Genomic DNA, 16,864 nt, shown 5'->3' on the forward strand with positions numbered 1-16,864 from the left:
TTCCGATTCGTATACTGAATACTAAACTGGACTGATTTCCGGTCGGTTGGAGAGAAGCGCAGGTTTCGGTTTCGGGAATAAAACAGTAAGGATTAGACAATAAGCCGCAGCATATTTTGGGCAATATTTCGGATACCCCTCAACCGATCGGTCTTAAAATTTCGTGGTGATTTTTCGCCATCAAGGTAAAATGTGGTGTGTGTTTTACAAATCTGAAGAAAATTCGAACCGCAGTGAATGTTTGTTGGTTTTGTTTCAATTATTTTTCAATTGGGTTTACCAGAAAAATCGATTTACAGCATGAAAACTATGGTGTTTTACGTGTCAAGTTCATCGATAAAAATTGTTAAAAGTACTTCAAGACTTACTAGAGTCGTGTTTTCGTATTTCGAATTTACATTATTTTTGTGAAGTCGTTACGAGGTATCTAAGATCTGCATTTTGCAGCTTAGAATATTAATTCGAGGTTAGGTTAGGTACGTTAAATCGCGATGTCGCAAGAATGGCGCGTAAAACAGACCATTTTAAAAACTTTCGAATCTCAAATCGGTTATACAATACTAGCCATTTTGCTTGTGTGATGTTTCAATATTATTCGATATACGTATTTTGAATTATTATTTACAAGGTACGCTATCGTTTAAAAACAATCATTTCCGTGGCAGACCCAATTGACTAATTGTTAACTTCTGTTGCGAGTTTTGCAATATTTTCTTATCGTTTAAGTATCGTTAGCAAAAGCCTTGAAAAAAATCACGAAGTTGAAGTTGGTAACGTTATCGTAACGAAACATTCGGGAAAACATCATTGTTTTCTTAATTTTACAGTTACGTCGAAGTGAGTGTTTTATTTTATTACGGTTCACTGAATTTCAAACAATTTCAAAATTGCGATATAACGGTTTTTCCTCAGCAAGAATCGTTACGATAACACTGAGAGAAATTTTTATTTCCGGTTACCGCTCAGTCCTTAACTATTTTCATTTTTTACCACAATCGATAAATATAGTTCTAGGTAGAGAATAAAAATTAGTTTTCTAGCAGTTACCATAAAGTCTAGTATCCGTTACTATTCTTTCTCATTACGATCACCGTTGCTATATTTTCTTACAACCGTTGCGAAAATTTTACTGAATTTTTCCAGTTACTATAACACATGAAACTTTCCTCAGTGAATAAAAAAAAACGTCTGGTGTTATGAATAAATTTCAAATACCAACCTCCAGGGTGGCTAGCGGATCCACCGAAGAGAGCGGACGAGTTTGCGGCACTTCGCCTGGAAAAACGCTGTCGTGAGATACGGATAGCTGACCGGGCCCTCCTCGAAGTTTTGCGAACGCCTCGCCGACTCCGCTCCGCCGCAGGAAAACGCTGCAATAAACGTTACGGGGGTGAGTTTCACATGTTATTGTTATTGTTACTGTTATTGTTATTATTGTTACTTGGTTAAAAATTTATTTACTCGTTTTTTACTACTGTTACTAAGTTAGTTGGTGATTTACTAGTGAACATTTAAATAAGTATGAGAAAAAAATTGCGAGACAATAATTATGTGAAATTTGATAAAATTTTTCGTAAAACGATTTCGTCACGAGCAGGTATAAGGCGAACACACAGCTATTCGTTCCAACGCTGCTTGTGGACTGGTTGGCCATATATGGAAATACGAGAGCTGGATAAGGAGGCGTATTGAAGCGATAAGCTAATGCTAGAAAATACCTATTTATTGATGCATCGGTCGGTGTACGAAGAGAAATAAAAACAATGATATTATCGTTCGATATTATTTTGACGATTGAATCAGCTGATTCTTAGTTACTGGTTCGCACGTATGTACGGGCGATTCCCTGAATAATCGATGTGAGCGGACAGGTGGTAAAATTTTGATTCCGATGTGAGTCTGACGTGTTTTCAGGTGTAATAAGATATGGATATTTCCCGGATTATAGAGTTCTAGTTCTAAAGGTTTGCGAAAAACGATTTGATTCATTTTTCTATCCAATTTTTACCTTCAGATTTTTAAATGATAATATGACTAGTAGTGTTTGTTTTATTTACAAAAGTCTGAACTTTCCGAATGTGAGATTCATTTTTATATAGAATTCTAGCAACAGCTAAAAAACAGCTTCTCTGCAAAAAAATAGCTTCTTTATGGCTTTTTAATGGCAAAATATATATATATATATATATATATATATATATATATATATATATATATATAATTATGTGGATAATTGCATCGAAAATGTAGAAGTATTACATTCTGAAAATGAAATTCCGAACTTTTCTGTGAAATGATTAGAATAATTTTTTTATCCGTCGAAGCCACAAAAAAGGCGTACTTTTTTCAATGGTAATCAAAATTTTGGCACATGATTTTGGCGCCTGCCTGTAAATGGCGAAATTGCTTATATATATTTTCTCAACTACCCAGCACTTTTTTTTTTCTCAAAGAGGGTGTTCCTCAATATTTGAGATGATCCGGAAGAGACAATAGCTTTGACCGACTACTTGGGGTGAAACAAAAGAAGAAAGCGCGCAAAAATGAAGGATAGACAGCGATGAGAAATAATAAGAACGAGGAAACCTGGAGAGAAAAAAGACGTCAGTTACTTCGCCCGATTGAGGAGGCACTTCAAACTTGCAATAGGGGTATAAAATTTCGCCGAATCAACAGGCAATTTTTGCCTCTTACTTTCATCTCTCGCCCTCTCAGGACGTTCGATGGTATAATTATGGGAGTTTTTTTTTTTTTTTTTTGTTAACTAGACCACTTTTTTTCTATATTTATTATAACTCTTGGACAATTATTTTCTTCGACTCGAGACGTGTGTTATTTTCTTTTTGGCCCATTTTACGCATTGGTTTAATTTTTTCTACAATCTTATCTTTTAGAAGAAAGAAGTAACTGATTGAAAAAACTCGTGTATTTTTTATTCGAAACTGCTAAGCTTTTAGGGCACGTTGTAATCTTGAAATAAGGAGCTCGAATCACGGTGGCGATAAACCGGGAATAGTCGGGGAATTATGACGGATCATAGGGTAAGATGTAATTTTGTTATAAGTCGTTTTAAAACGAGCTATGCTAATGTAAATTCAGTCGAGCTAACTTTCGGAAATAGTATTGTTCAATTTCTAATTATTCGTGTGAAAAGAAGAAATACTATGTGTTTTGAGATCCAAATTTATAAAATCAAAGTGCACAACTTCTGGAGCTCATGGTCGTAAGGGAATCCCGAATTTTTTGACGGAACAAGTCAGGGAATTTTATTTGAGCAAAATTGTTGCCACTGCGTCTACTTTTTAAGGGATATACTTTTTTACGTAATATTTGCATTAATTTTAAAAGGCATTGGAATAAGGATCACCCTAATGTACATTATACCACGAAAAGAGCAAAAGCGACAATTTAGCGACGAAAACTACATACAGCGAACATCACTTATAATAACGATAAAACGTTACGATGTACATGAAGTTAAAAAATTAACATTACGACGCAGAGTTGGGGAAAAAAGGGGGGGGGGGGACAAGCTTGAAAAACAATCAACGTACGTACGAAATAGAAAATCTTAGACAAAAGCAAATAGGATATTTTTCTTCACATTGTGATAGATATTTACGTTTCGTTCCGCTCGTAACGGTTCAAAGATACTACGGCGGATCTGTATTTTCTTGGCCAGTAGTCGTTGGATTCGGCGGTAGTACTAAAAGAAACACATGCGTGCCAAACTCGTTTGTTAGTTCGTTATCCAATTATCGTTTTACCTAGATAAGAGAATATTATTTGGACTGTAGAGTGATTCTCATGAGAAAGAGGAAAAATATAACGAAAGAAACATAGGTGGTTAAGAAATTATTGTTGTTTGAATGAAAACGTTCAACCGTCTGAAGCTAAGCAAGAGTGTTTTTTTGAGAACTGAAATATTTACATTACGGGAGATAATTTAGCTGCAATTGACAATTTGTGTTCGAAACTATTGAAATTAAGAAATGTAATAAGTTGAAGAAATTTTTCTTTTCAAGTTGGTGAGATTAAACAAAAAAAAAAGGGACGACTCGAGATGTTTTCTTCTTTTTAATAATAACTTGTCTGCATTTGAAAAAAAATATTAATTAATCGTGTTTCGTTGAATGCGTACTAATTTACTTTTTTGTACGTGGCTCAAAGAATAAAAAAAAAAAATAACTCATTTTACGCGAAGAAATTTCACGTTACTCCTACAAAGGAATAAATAACTTCGTCTGATCGATCGGGGGCTTATCAATTTTTTACTTTTCTTTTTAAACCATTGTCAGACATAATTTTATATAAAATCAATAAAACTTATTAACCTTTAAACGACCGGGAAATATCAGTTAAAATCGAACTTTCATTAGACGTAAAAATTATAAATAAATACAATGAATTTCTTATGTGGAGTCGCCCCCGTTGAAATTTTAAAATTTCAAGAAACTAAACTACAAAAAAAAAAAAAAATAACTACATATATTTCAAAGAGTCGGGTTTATACGCGGATAGACTTTTTTTTTTTGCCTGCTTCCTTGTATATTTCGTTAATATGCAAATGACGTGTTACGGATGTGAGAATAAAGAAAACTTGAAAACGTAAAAAAATTGGGGAAGATGAAGAAAAAAATGAAAACGGGAAAACTTTTCGAAAGTCTACGAAACCTTTCTCTGTCGCAAGGGTCCGTTAGAAGTTCGCTGGCGCTTCGACTGCGGGATTCTTCAGGGCGTCCAGCCGGGTGTCTCAAAGTAACTTCTTCGCGATCACGAGAAGAGAGGACGTGATCGTTGCCATCGGCGTTGCTGCATGAAGTTGCATTGAGATCGGCGGCGCCTCGGCTTTTTCGCCTGAAGATTTTTCGCAGTCCTCGTAACGGGTGAAAACGTCTTTTCTTTGGCTCTAAAACATTCGGGATAAAAATTTGACAAACAGATTACTTTTTATATGTTAATATTGCAAACAGTTTTTACGCTTACATTATTTTATACAATAAATGAACTCGGCGGTTTTTTCAGAGTTGGAGAAATCGTTAAGATAATTGAGTTAATGCTGCCAATTTTTTTTTTTTTTTTTTTCTCAATCAAATTTATAGCGTATTTCAGAAGAATAACGATTCGATTGTTATAATTTATAACGGGTTTAACATAAATTGACGAATTTGCAAGTCGTTATTTTGGTTTTGTGGGTATAACGATTATGATATTTGGGTCCACGTATCGCACGAAAATTTTGCGATATTTGTGATGTTGTTGAAAGGAAAACGCTGTGAAATGACGGACTGAAAAATTGCGTAAATTTAATAAAAAAATTGTTCTCTGAGCTTTAGAGAAATTTGAAAAGCACGAATATCCAAGTAAGAGAGTATAAATTGGTAACGATTTTAGAGGATCACGTTATTTCACAATTTTCTTATCGCCGAAATCACATCGATTTCCTTGCTTTTTTCCGTTGCTTGCCCATTTTTAATTGAAAATATGCAGTCGGTAGGTACTGAAACTTCTTGATTAACAGTTGAGGAACTTGCATCGCATTTCTCAAACAATAATTGTTTGACTTATTTTTCTTTAGCCGAAGAAATTTTCCGATCGGACTGTACGAGTGACACATCCTTATAAATTGACCTCTTGACACGCTGCATTTGTCAGTGAATAAATTGACCCAAGTTAGGAGATTGACCGTGAAACGAATTTTCTAAGCCTGTTGTCGTCATTGTACAAAAAAAAAAAAAGTCTCACCCAGATAAATTATTTCCACGAAAATTGACCGAATACCTTTAATAATACGCAGGACATGTTACTATCGGAGACTGAATCGTGATCCAGCGTAGTTTCTACGACTTACTTTGTCTCTTCGTCAAATAAAGTAGATAATTAGATCCCTGGCTCTCGAGGGCTGAGAATGATAAGAAAATCGACTGTACATTCAGGCAAAGGGTCGAAATTGATTTTCGAATAAATGCGATCAAGTTAATATTATCGCAGCTCTCAAATCCTATCGAGTGTCTTGTATTAATTAATTAATTGATCCATTCTAGCGTTGCGAAATTTCTGCAAATGTAACATGCGCGGCTAATGTAGCCATTTAACGGTCAGATTTCATTGAAAAGAGATTAGACCTTCGATGTAAATATTTATAAACCCGCTGACAGAAATTGATCGATAAGAAAAATTAACGTTTGTACGATCTGCGCTTTATACGACGATGCGTCACTTGAATACATATTTGGGTGGATTTTTTATTCCAGTAGAATTAAATACGAACATCGGTTCGTTCCCACCAGATAATATCGACAAGTGATATTTATACGCAGACGCAGGCATCGTTTATTGTGCTAATTTTTCATTACATTCATTATAATTTCTTTGTTTATTTTTATGGCCTAGTCTGCCTATCCATTAGATCAGAATTAACGCGATCGATTATCGGAGATCGAAACACGATAGAACATTTTTCGAGTCCGATCCGCTGCAGCTGACGAAGCGACAATGAGTCACTTAACATTCGTGTGTGCAAATCTATACAAGCATCTGCCTAATGAAAATTTCATGATAAATTTGTACAACTGAAGAAAAATGAGCTAATCCTCGATCGCGTTGAACCAAATAAGATAATGAACGGTGTAAAAAAAAGGCCACAATTCATCACACGCGAAGAATGAAAATTGTTTTACAGGTATGTTGTTGGCAGTTATTATTATTATTATTATCATTGGTGGACATTTTTTCTTAAATTTCGCGTGCGATTCGCGAAGTTTACGAAGATTTCCGGCCAATCAGAGGGAATCAAACATGTGGTGCTAAATTGTAATGACGTCAGACTCTCAGTGGCCAATAGAAGTTGTTGTTTTGCAAATTCGACGAGATGTTTTGAACTGAGGAATGTTTTACGGGTACGTCGTTGTCAGAAAAATAAATTAATGAAGAAACGAGTGAATAAATAAAAAATAAAATATATATATTTATATACATTCAACGGTTAAAATACTGTGGAAAAGTAAAGAAACACGGAGTAAAATTGAATGAAACAAAGAGAAATAAAAACGTTGCGTTTTACGCGGATAACTTGTAGTTGTTAAATTCTCTCGCATGGCAGCATTTTCATTCAGGTTCGTCAAGTTGCGGATAACGAGTTTTGGTTATGTTTAGTTATGATTTAGATATGCGCATACATTTATGGAGTTATCACGAATAAAGTAAAAATTTACCTGAGATATTCGAAAGCCAGAGGAGAAGTTGTTGATCCATAATCCGAATTGAACGATTTACGAGATACTAAAATTATAAGGAAATGAAGAACAACGCGCAATTTATGGAACGCGAACTCGCGTCGAATGAAGAAAAATCTTTTGTTTCGTGATATTGGAGAACAGCGGGGTCGAAAGGATCGAAAAGAGAGATTAGCAATTAGAATTTTTACCTAGATAATCATCCGATTCGTTGAACGAATGACATCGGGACAGGTTATACTTCCGTCGCATTTGCAGTTGAAACGATAGGCACTCGAAACGAATAACTTGACTGAATGGCAAAAAACATTCGCCGCTGATACCAGTTCGTTTCAGTTGATAAGATTAGAATTTTCCAATCGTTATACATTACATTACATTATATACACATTACATATACGTACATATGTATTTACATGCGGAACCGTCGTTCGATTTCCGCAGCCTCGAGCTTGTATCGCGTAGCAAATGTTCGACAGGAAATCAGCTTACATAAAGCGTGAAATGTACGTTCATAGAAATACAACATATTTCCACATATGAGAAGGAAGATCGTGCGTGTTATTGATTTTAAACTAGATATTACGTTACACGGCTGAAGATCCGTATGAATTATGGTTATATTACTCGTGTCTTATCGTCGGAAAAAGCATATCAACACATTTTATGCATGCTATCATATACATAAATCCTGTGTACAATCTGCAGTTGCTGTGTACAAATTTATTATCTTTATGTTTTTTCTCTCGCATCGTTATTAAACCTTTGTCACCAGCCGCGGATGATCAGATATTAATATTTATTGTTAATATAAAGTATATTTAAGAAAAGATGATAATAATATATAATTAATAATTGAGTAATTCAATGAATAAATCAAAGTTCAGCACGTAATAAACTGTATATAAATGCTTTGTAGATATAAGCGCCTATATTGATAATTCGTATTGTAGGAATTCGTATGATCAATAAATATCTTTATATATAAGCGATGAACACATTTTCCCAATTAATTTTAATCCTATCGCAAAACAAACTCTACACTTTCGTTTCAAGATAGATTTCAAGTTTTCCGTTGATGACGTACTTGAGAAATTGTGTATGCAATTCTTCAAACGAAATATATCACGAAATCTGCGATCAAAGCTGATATTGGCGAAATATTTCGTTTCAAGCATCTGAAACGTTGCCGAAAATTTGTTGCTCGATGATGATTAAACTGCTGATTGTGCGATAGAGAAATAATAATAATACAGAATTAAAAAAAAAACTACATTAAAATGATCAATGGCAACAGAATTACCGAACAAGCGCTTCAACCCAATTGGCAGTACACGATACGATAATATCGAAGTGCAATGTTTGCAAGATTGCGAACACTCTTCTACACCTACTCGAGTCGTCTGCACAGTTTCTATGGAGGAGGATGAATTTATTTTGCGATTCAGTTCAGTGATCATTATCGTTTTAAACGAAGTCCTAACAGCCGGATAAAGTCAGATCTAACAAATAATTGCAAAGCGAGATCGCAAACGGATATCAGGGCAAAATTAATCTATCCGTGACGTTAGCTGCAACGGACAGTTATGGATCTATTGTCTTGTTAGAAAGACTGTACCGATTATTCGTGTCAGCAATTCGCTTCGTTATAATTTTCGCTGGTTTTCTTTTTTATTTGACCGACGATTATTCGACTTCCGTTATTTCTTTCCAGTTATCTTGACAAAGAGTCGATGCTTTTTTTTAATTTAATTTTATTACGAGACGGTTTTACGGATCGAGTATTTGTCAAATTGCTATATTCGCAAGCCACGAAGGTCTGTTTAAAAATATAAAAGTATAGAAAATATTGGAATTGTAAACAAAAGCTTAAATATCCGTTTGGAAGCGATTTATTTCAAATCGCTTCGAAATTGTTGAAAATTTAGTAAATTCGTTCGATTTCACTACACGATGGTTAATTTCTGAAAGAATTTCCTTACGCAATAACGACATTTGTCATTCGATAGCCAAAATTGTTTTACACGCGGAAATGAATGACCACAATTGAGAATTGAATAATTTTTCGGTATCAGAAATCGTGCCACGCGTTTTTTTTTTTCCTTGCAAATTTAATACATTCAAAGAGAGTTGAAAGTAGTCAATACTTTTCGTTTAAACACACTTTCAGCAGTTTTTCAACGACGAATCTGTACTTTAAACTTTGAGTTCAACAGCCGTGCAGTAACTGACCGTCTGCACATAGCCTGCCAGGGTGATAGAGCGAAACGGTGGAAAAACGAGATCGGAAACGTAAGAATTAAGACCAGAGAGAAAAAAGAAAGAAAAAAAAAAAAAGAAAAAAAATTGCATAAACCAGATAATCTAATGTCAAGTCATACATAGGCATACATGCATACAGGTATATAATAAGTATACCTTGTACAAAAACAAAAGTGGATATGCGAGTTGCTCGTGGCGTCACAATTCCCGGTCTCATAATATACGTTTCACTTTATATGGGAGGCAACAAACCTGTTGCATATAACACACATGTAATATCCACATACATGTATGTACGTATATATATACAGACCTTGGGCACAAGTCACAAGTTACAACCTGCGAGCTACGGGTATATTTTTTACGTCTTTTTTCTTTGCTCATTTGCTTGATTTTTTTTTTTTTTGCACTATTTCTCAACGTTTCAACCTTTTTATTCGTCGCGTTTTACGCGTGAACATATTCGCGATGCATAAGTGTGTAAAACAAGAGTAATACGGTGGTTTCCTTCGCTTGGTTTATATTACTTATACGTATATGGCGAGGAGTTAGCAACAGGCAACTTGCTGCAACGATAATCTCTTCTCCGCGTGGTAGCTATATCAACCTCTCAACGTCTCTCTCTCTCTCTCTCTCTCTCTCTCTAGTCTCTCTCTGTGTCCGATGTTGGCTCATGACTCCAGAAATACCGAACCGATTTTGATTATTTTTTTTCCCACAGAAAGGTACAACGTCTGGCCCAAAGCCTTAGTCTGCATTTCGTTACAACCATATCGATAGTTTTAAAGATATAACGATATTTGTAAGCGAAATCGAAAGGGGGGGATCAGATACTTTGATGCGAACACTGACAAAAGCCTCAGAGATAGAGGAAATTCATGTTTAGGAGTTTTTGAGCTCTCGATGAGCTCTAAAAGAAAAAAATCCACGAGAGTATATCGCTGTATCGGATAATTTTGACACAAGGAAGCATTTGAAAATATTCGCGCTGCTGCTAGTTAATAGATATATATAAATGTGTCGTACGCAACTTAACGATGGTATGTGTAGGAAGGCGTTGACGAGGGTACATAATTATCTAGCCCCTGAGTCTATCACACGAAAATAAACGAGCCGCTAATTGAATGAATTACTTAGTTGTTTCATTCGTCGAGGATCGTTTCTATGCTCATTCGCTTTGTCAACAATAAGCTGCGTAACTTGGAATCACACTTTGCGGTAATCAGCTTTGTTTATTGCAAGAATAGAGGATTGCGAATCGGGGAATTCCATACCGACTCGACTGACTCGCAAAATTATAATAAATCACATCGTGTTTGAGTCGTTTTTTCCTTTTTACTACGTGCAGGTTATATTTCTCAAACATATAATTATGCTTCGGTAGTTTATTTTATGGTTTCCTTAACAATGAGGGGGAAAAAAACGGCGCAGTTTAGAATTTTTTCATACCGAAGAATGACTGTTGTGAACCTTTTTTAAAATAGAATTAAATGTTTTTTTTTTATTGAAAATTTTGTCGGTTACCAATCAACGAAGTCATGTCACGAATCCTACAATTTTCAAAATATGGATGAAGAATTGTTCGTGAATTGTATTTCCAAGAGATAGCTGCAAAGTAAGTGGCTTATTCTATTTCAGAGTTCAGCTTTCTTTTTCGAGATAAAGAAACCATGTTTTACAATTAGTATGTACACACCGTACGAGTTAAATAAAATACACGTAATCATCGTAAAAAATTTGATTCTTATTTTCTGTGCAACATTCTGTTATACTGCATTAATTATCATCATGGATCACTATTTGTGTAGAAAATGTATCGATTATGATTTCTTTGCACTTCCTTATTTCGATTGAATATTAACGAGGTAATTAAAGCTTCGGTAAAAAATCCTTCCCTTTACTGCTCTACTTTTAACCATTTTTCGGCATCGCGGATCGATTAGTCTGTAAAATTTTTCGCTACCTATATCGTCGAACGGATCAAGTATACGTCAGCACGTTACACAAGACGGTAAACCGTGAACCAGGGCGACGTCGACTTGACGTGACTCACTTACGGCTGGAAGCCATTCAAGGTTGCAACCTCACCTCCATTGGGTAGAAACGATTTATTGTTAAATATTTCCCGCCGTTTAGAGTCCGCATCCATCGTGTCCGTTTTTTTTTTTTTTTTACACCGCCACGTCGCGTAATTTTGTGAAATGGTCAAATTTCACACGCGTACAGTAATGCGATATTTATAAGTTACCGCTTTCGTTATACCGGTTTATCTTGTCTCGATTTCGCTTAAACGTGATAAGCGTGACTTTGGTTTTTGTTTTTCAATATTTGTGTAATTCTTCAATTTTTATCAACGTCTAAAAATTAAGCCTGCGATGGCTTAAAAACTGTTCCATTTTAAAAGCGTGATGAATCCAATTTTCGGCTATTTCAATTTTTTCTTCTGACAATAACAAAAATAAGCGAACTTATAATCACACCGGAAATGAAAAGTTCAGCTTTCACTAAGTCTTAACATTTTAAGATCCAAGGGAGTGTGTGATCAATTTTTCTCCGATATTTGAAGAACGAATAAATGGATTTGGATTTATGGGTCCAGTAGTTTCAGAGTTAGTTGACTAACAATATAAAGAAAAAAAAAAAAAAAATTATGACATCTTTAGAGTAGATCAACGAACTTTGATGATTTTACTCTCAATCGAACTTTATTTAGTTTAGAACTAATAAAATCTTGTTGATTACGTAATTTTTGAATTACTTGAATAAAAAAATTTCAGTTGTTAATGTTTTATGGAGTGGAAGCGTATTCCAGCAGGAAGTTCTTAGGCCCTCCCCATCAACACCGGTCAAAATAACTTCTTGCTTGTTTTATGTAGCTCATCTCCTACATTAACTTTACGTGAGATTGAAAAAAAAAATAAAAAAAAAAAAATAAACTTGACAATCCAATCACAGCTTAAATCTTTTTCGCAAAATCCTTGTATATAATAAAAATCTACTTTATACAGAAGAACAAACATTCAAACGCATCTCAGGTATTTATTGGGGACCTAATTGAAACTGATTAATGCAATGATTGACATTGGATTTTTTATTATTTGAATTGAATGTTTCTGTTCGTTTGATCATCGTTTTGATGTAATTAATTCCGATGGTTAAATTCACTTCTTCATTTTTTTCAAAGTATGACGAACTCCTGGTTAACCTGTTTAATTTCAGAATAACCTCATCAGATAATTTGGTTTCAATTGATTCGACGAATGAACGAAATTGAATTTTTCGGCATACGCCTTATGTCATATGCATATATCCGTTATATGGATATCTTATGCTTCAGCAGCCTACGTCGCAATCAAAAGTCTAGACTTTTGCTGTAGGCGCTAGACGAAACGCCTCGGGGAATTGCGTTGAGCGGCTGAGAATCGTGAGGTAGGAAAAAAAGGAGATAAAAATAGGAGTTAGGAAAAAATGATATTGAAAAACCAGTTATTTGGATATTCGTTTGCAAATGATTCTGCGAAATAATTTAAACTTTTCATGAATAAAATTTATTTCTAACGCTGCAAAAATAGCCAAAGCCAAAGAATAGATTCTCGTTTCTTTTTTTCTAAGGTTTCTTTTTGCGAAATGTATTTTTTTTCTACAATATTTAACGTTGTTTACTAAAAAAAAATATCTGCAGCTGAGAACATTATCACATGGAATATTTTCACTGTTCACATGCTCTAGGTTTTTGTAACGCTGCGTGCTTAAAAAAAAAAAAAAAAACCGGGTAATTTTTTTCCATTCGTTTTTTACGAAAAATGTTGACTTGTCAATTTTTTACAGTAATGGAATTTTTGTCCATAAGAGCTTGAAGTTCCTTTCACAGAACTGGTCTCTGTTAATAATTGGAAAGAAATCTATTCATTGTTTTGGGAATGTACATAGAGAGAAAAAAAAAATTGCAACGTGCTCGAAACTAAATGTTATCGATTTAAGTTAGATTCAAGTAATTCCACGCCGACGTACAGCTGTAACTGCAGTGCGAAAAGACGAAGAGAGGAATATTACGCCTGCAGGTGAACTTCAGTAAAGTGTTAAGTAAAGTCTGATGGAAAAAGTGTGTGTGATGCCTCTAGGATATATATCTCAAAATGTCGTAAACTTGTTTGATGCGGAATGCACGTTGATGTGCTTTTACACCGATGAAGTAAAATTTGAAGTAAAAAAAAAAAAAAATGATTGAATTTACCAAATATGGATGTAAAATATGGCAAAAGAAATGTTGAGTCAATTCAAATAAACGCAATTTTACTTGATAACACAAATTATTTTTATGATCACTTTGTCATTGGAATCAAGTGACATTTCTTTGAAGCGAGAATAAAATTCTTTCGCCACATTTTCTTCATATATTTTATAAATTCAAACAATCTTTTTTCTCATTTCACCAGGTAGCGTACCTGGAGGGCAGAAACTACGAACCGCTAGTCCTGGAACTCGAGTTACACCAGGAAGCGGACCCGGAGCGCAGGATCCAGGAGGTAGAGAACCCGATAACTCGAAATTTGCGGAACCGTCCGCTCCATTGCGCGGTTGTTTGCAGACTGAGAAATTTGGCTAGCGGATTTTCGTCGTCGACGATCACTGTAGATCGATGAAGTCAAGAGAAAAAAAAAATTTTGGGTGACGTCACTTTCTGAACATCCGAACATCCGAGTTAATACCATGCATGATGTATGATGTGTGATGCATGATACTGTATTCACGATCAAGAATGTATGACGAAATTTCATACGCGTTGTGATATCCGTTTCATATTATTTCCACGAAAATTTTCTCCTTGCTGAAGGGTTTTCTTTTTTTGTTAAACCGACAACGTTACAGTGATTGAAATAAATCAGTGAACTGTGAATTTGCGCATGATAAAAAAAATGGTTCGTTCTTGCAATTCAGTTAAATTATATACTCTGACCAAGATTAACTATCCTGGTGAAATTTTCTTCTATCCTATCGTAAAAATTTTCTTACCATTGAATGTGACGAGTTTAATTTTTGTAAAATTTAATAATCGGAATTATCTAATTTCTGATCATTAGCCCGCATATCGTGAGAACATTTTCTTTCTATCGATAAAAACAAACTTTTCACCGAAATCCAGATTTTACATTTTGCACGAAATAAAAGAAACAACCGAGTTCCGTATTTTTTCTTCCACATTCTGATGGCGAATAGACCGCAGGTAGGTCGAGAGATTCCGGTTGTCTATGAAATGGCGTAGGTGGTCGTTCTCGTTGGGTAAATTGAAAGGGGGACCACACACGACGACGAGATGTGATATTTTATTATCTCGTGTGTAGCGTGGCGGGGATAATTTATACCGTTGGAAAACCAAGGCCTTATATATATATCCCGTATGCATGTACTATAAAAACGCATTAAAGGCTCGAGGTCAAAGGCTAGAAGCTCATTGTCAGTACTGGGTATATATACGTAAGAATTACTGCGTTAACCCTTATATTAGAGTCACGCGTTATTGTGCTGAGTCAATTTTTACAACAAGATGGTATTCTGTGGTTTTTGGTCGCTCGTTACGAATCTGACAGCATATTTCAAAAATTCAAGATGACGGATCCGATATGGCCGACGAAAATTTCAAATTTAATCGAATACGGTCAAATAAACTATATGCAGGTTTTTTTTCAATCAATTTGTTTCTAAAAATGACAATTTACATTATATCATAACAATTACTCCCGAGTATTGACAAACTATTAGTATACTATCAGAAATAGCAAAAAATCGCAGATAAGTATGCTGCGGTAGATAATATGCATTGTGTAATACTGGAATTGAAACCGTGCAACGACGATTCACTCGAATCAGACATCCGCGTACACTAATTGCGTAATATCCCGTACTTTCCCCCCTCGATCTTCTAATTAGACACAATCGGACCGTCGGATTTCAATTCGTCATACACGGCTCGAAGAACGCGGTGGAATCTGAATAGATTAACGTCCTTGAACTCAATTTTTTCATTTCAGCGTTGTAAATATATAGAGAGAGAGAGAAGGAGAGATAAATGAGAAATAAACGAATTGATATATTTTCATGATAATTAGCTTTGATTTTTATCGATTCTCCGTTGAATTCAACATACTGTTAAATCATGCATTTATCTATATATATATACATATATATGACGGAAGAATTTTTTTGTTAATCCAAATACACGTGTTTTCACTCGACAAGACAAATTGTTGTATTGGCGCAATTTTTTTATTGATACAAACGACATCTCCTCGAATAAAAAATAAAAATAGATCCTGCTCCGTGATTGATAAAGTTGAGAAATTATTTTCCCGCATTGCGTGTAATTTTCGTGATTTTTCTTCAATACCTTGATCAGTTTGCAATGACTGTAAAGTTACTCGTCTTGATGAATATTTGAATAAAACGGCACGGCGCGGTGACGTGTTTACTTTAGCCTATATGTATAACCGATTCTGGTATGCAGCGATATAACGCACGAAGTTTAGAGAGCAAATAGCTGTCGTAGGTATAGTACGGCACATATACATAAATTTGTATTATGTATGCATACATAACGGGAATGCGGGGTGATATAATAACTATAAAAAGAGGCGTTCGTGCATGCCAGGATACATACATACATACACACATATATATATACACATATGTGAACACGCTAATCATTAACGTACAAGATCCTATACTGCTAATTATTCTTAAACCTTGTAGCCGCTAAATGAGAATTATTTTCTGATCCATCCGACAAGCGTCGGGATAACGCTAATTAGGGAAAAATCGGTTGGCCCTTGTACCTAACTAGTAACGTGATTATTCTCGTTTTCGTACATTATCTTTGCTTGGTATATTTTTTTTCTAAGCAAATAATGAAGAAAAAAAAAAAAAAAAGAAAGTCGTAGTTAAGTTTACTAATTAGTTTTGCGAGCTAAATATTTGGTGTTGAAAAGAAGAGAAAAATAAGAAATCGACAGGGTCATTTGACTGAATGTATGAGTCATTTCTCCCAAATTTTAATAAAGGTCAACCAAGGTCCTCGCGAATTTATACGAATACATGTTAAACCTTTTTCTTAGACATTTCTTGTGAAAATACTTTTCGTCAATATTTTATTTGGTTTGTTATATATTATATATACGTATATGTAAATTATATATTAGACTGTGCCAAAAAATCAAGCTGTCGAATTTGAAGCTGCTCATTCAATACGTTATAAAAAACACAAAATAAAAACGTTTTCCAAAGTTTCATCGAAATTTGTTGATATTTAGGGATCGCAAAACTTAAAAATGTGTGTTTTTTTAAAATGATTTATGCCATTTTCAACGTGACAT

At 34.7% G+C, this 16,864-nt stretch overlaps 1 protein-coding gene across 1 annotated transcript in view; it reads right to left on the reverse strand.

Annotated features, from left to right (window-relative positions):
* Window positions 1–16,864, reverse strand: part of LOC124306607 (uncharacterized) — an 84,455-nt gene that overhangs the window by 31,761 nt on the left and 35,830 nt on the right. Inside the window, exons 4-6 of the mRNA XM_046767395.1 lie at window positions 4,675–4,909; window positions 3,623–3,706; window positions 1,220–1,370 (exon numbers count right to left, since the gene is read on the reverse strand). Of these exons, the coding sequence (XP_046623351.1) occupies window positions 1,220–1,370; window positions 3,623–3,706; window positions 4,675–4,909 (470 nt within the window). The remainder of the gene's footprint in view (window positions 1–1,219; window positions 1,371–3,622; window positions 3,707–4,674; window positions 4,910–16,864) is intronic.

Source organism: Neodiprion virginianus, chromosome 6 (assembly GCF_021901495.1).
Source record: "Neodiprion virginianus isolate iyNeoVirg1 chromosome 6, iyNeoVirg1.1, whole genome shotgun sequence".
Classification (NCBI taxonomy): domain Eukaryota; kingdom Metazoa; phylum Arthropoda; class Insecta; order Hymenoptera; family Diprionidae; genus Neodiprion; species Neodiprion virginianus.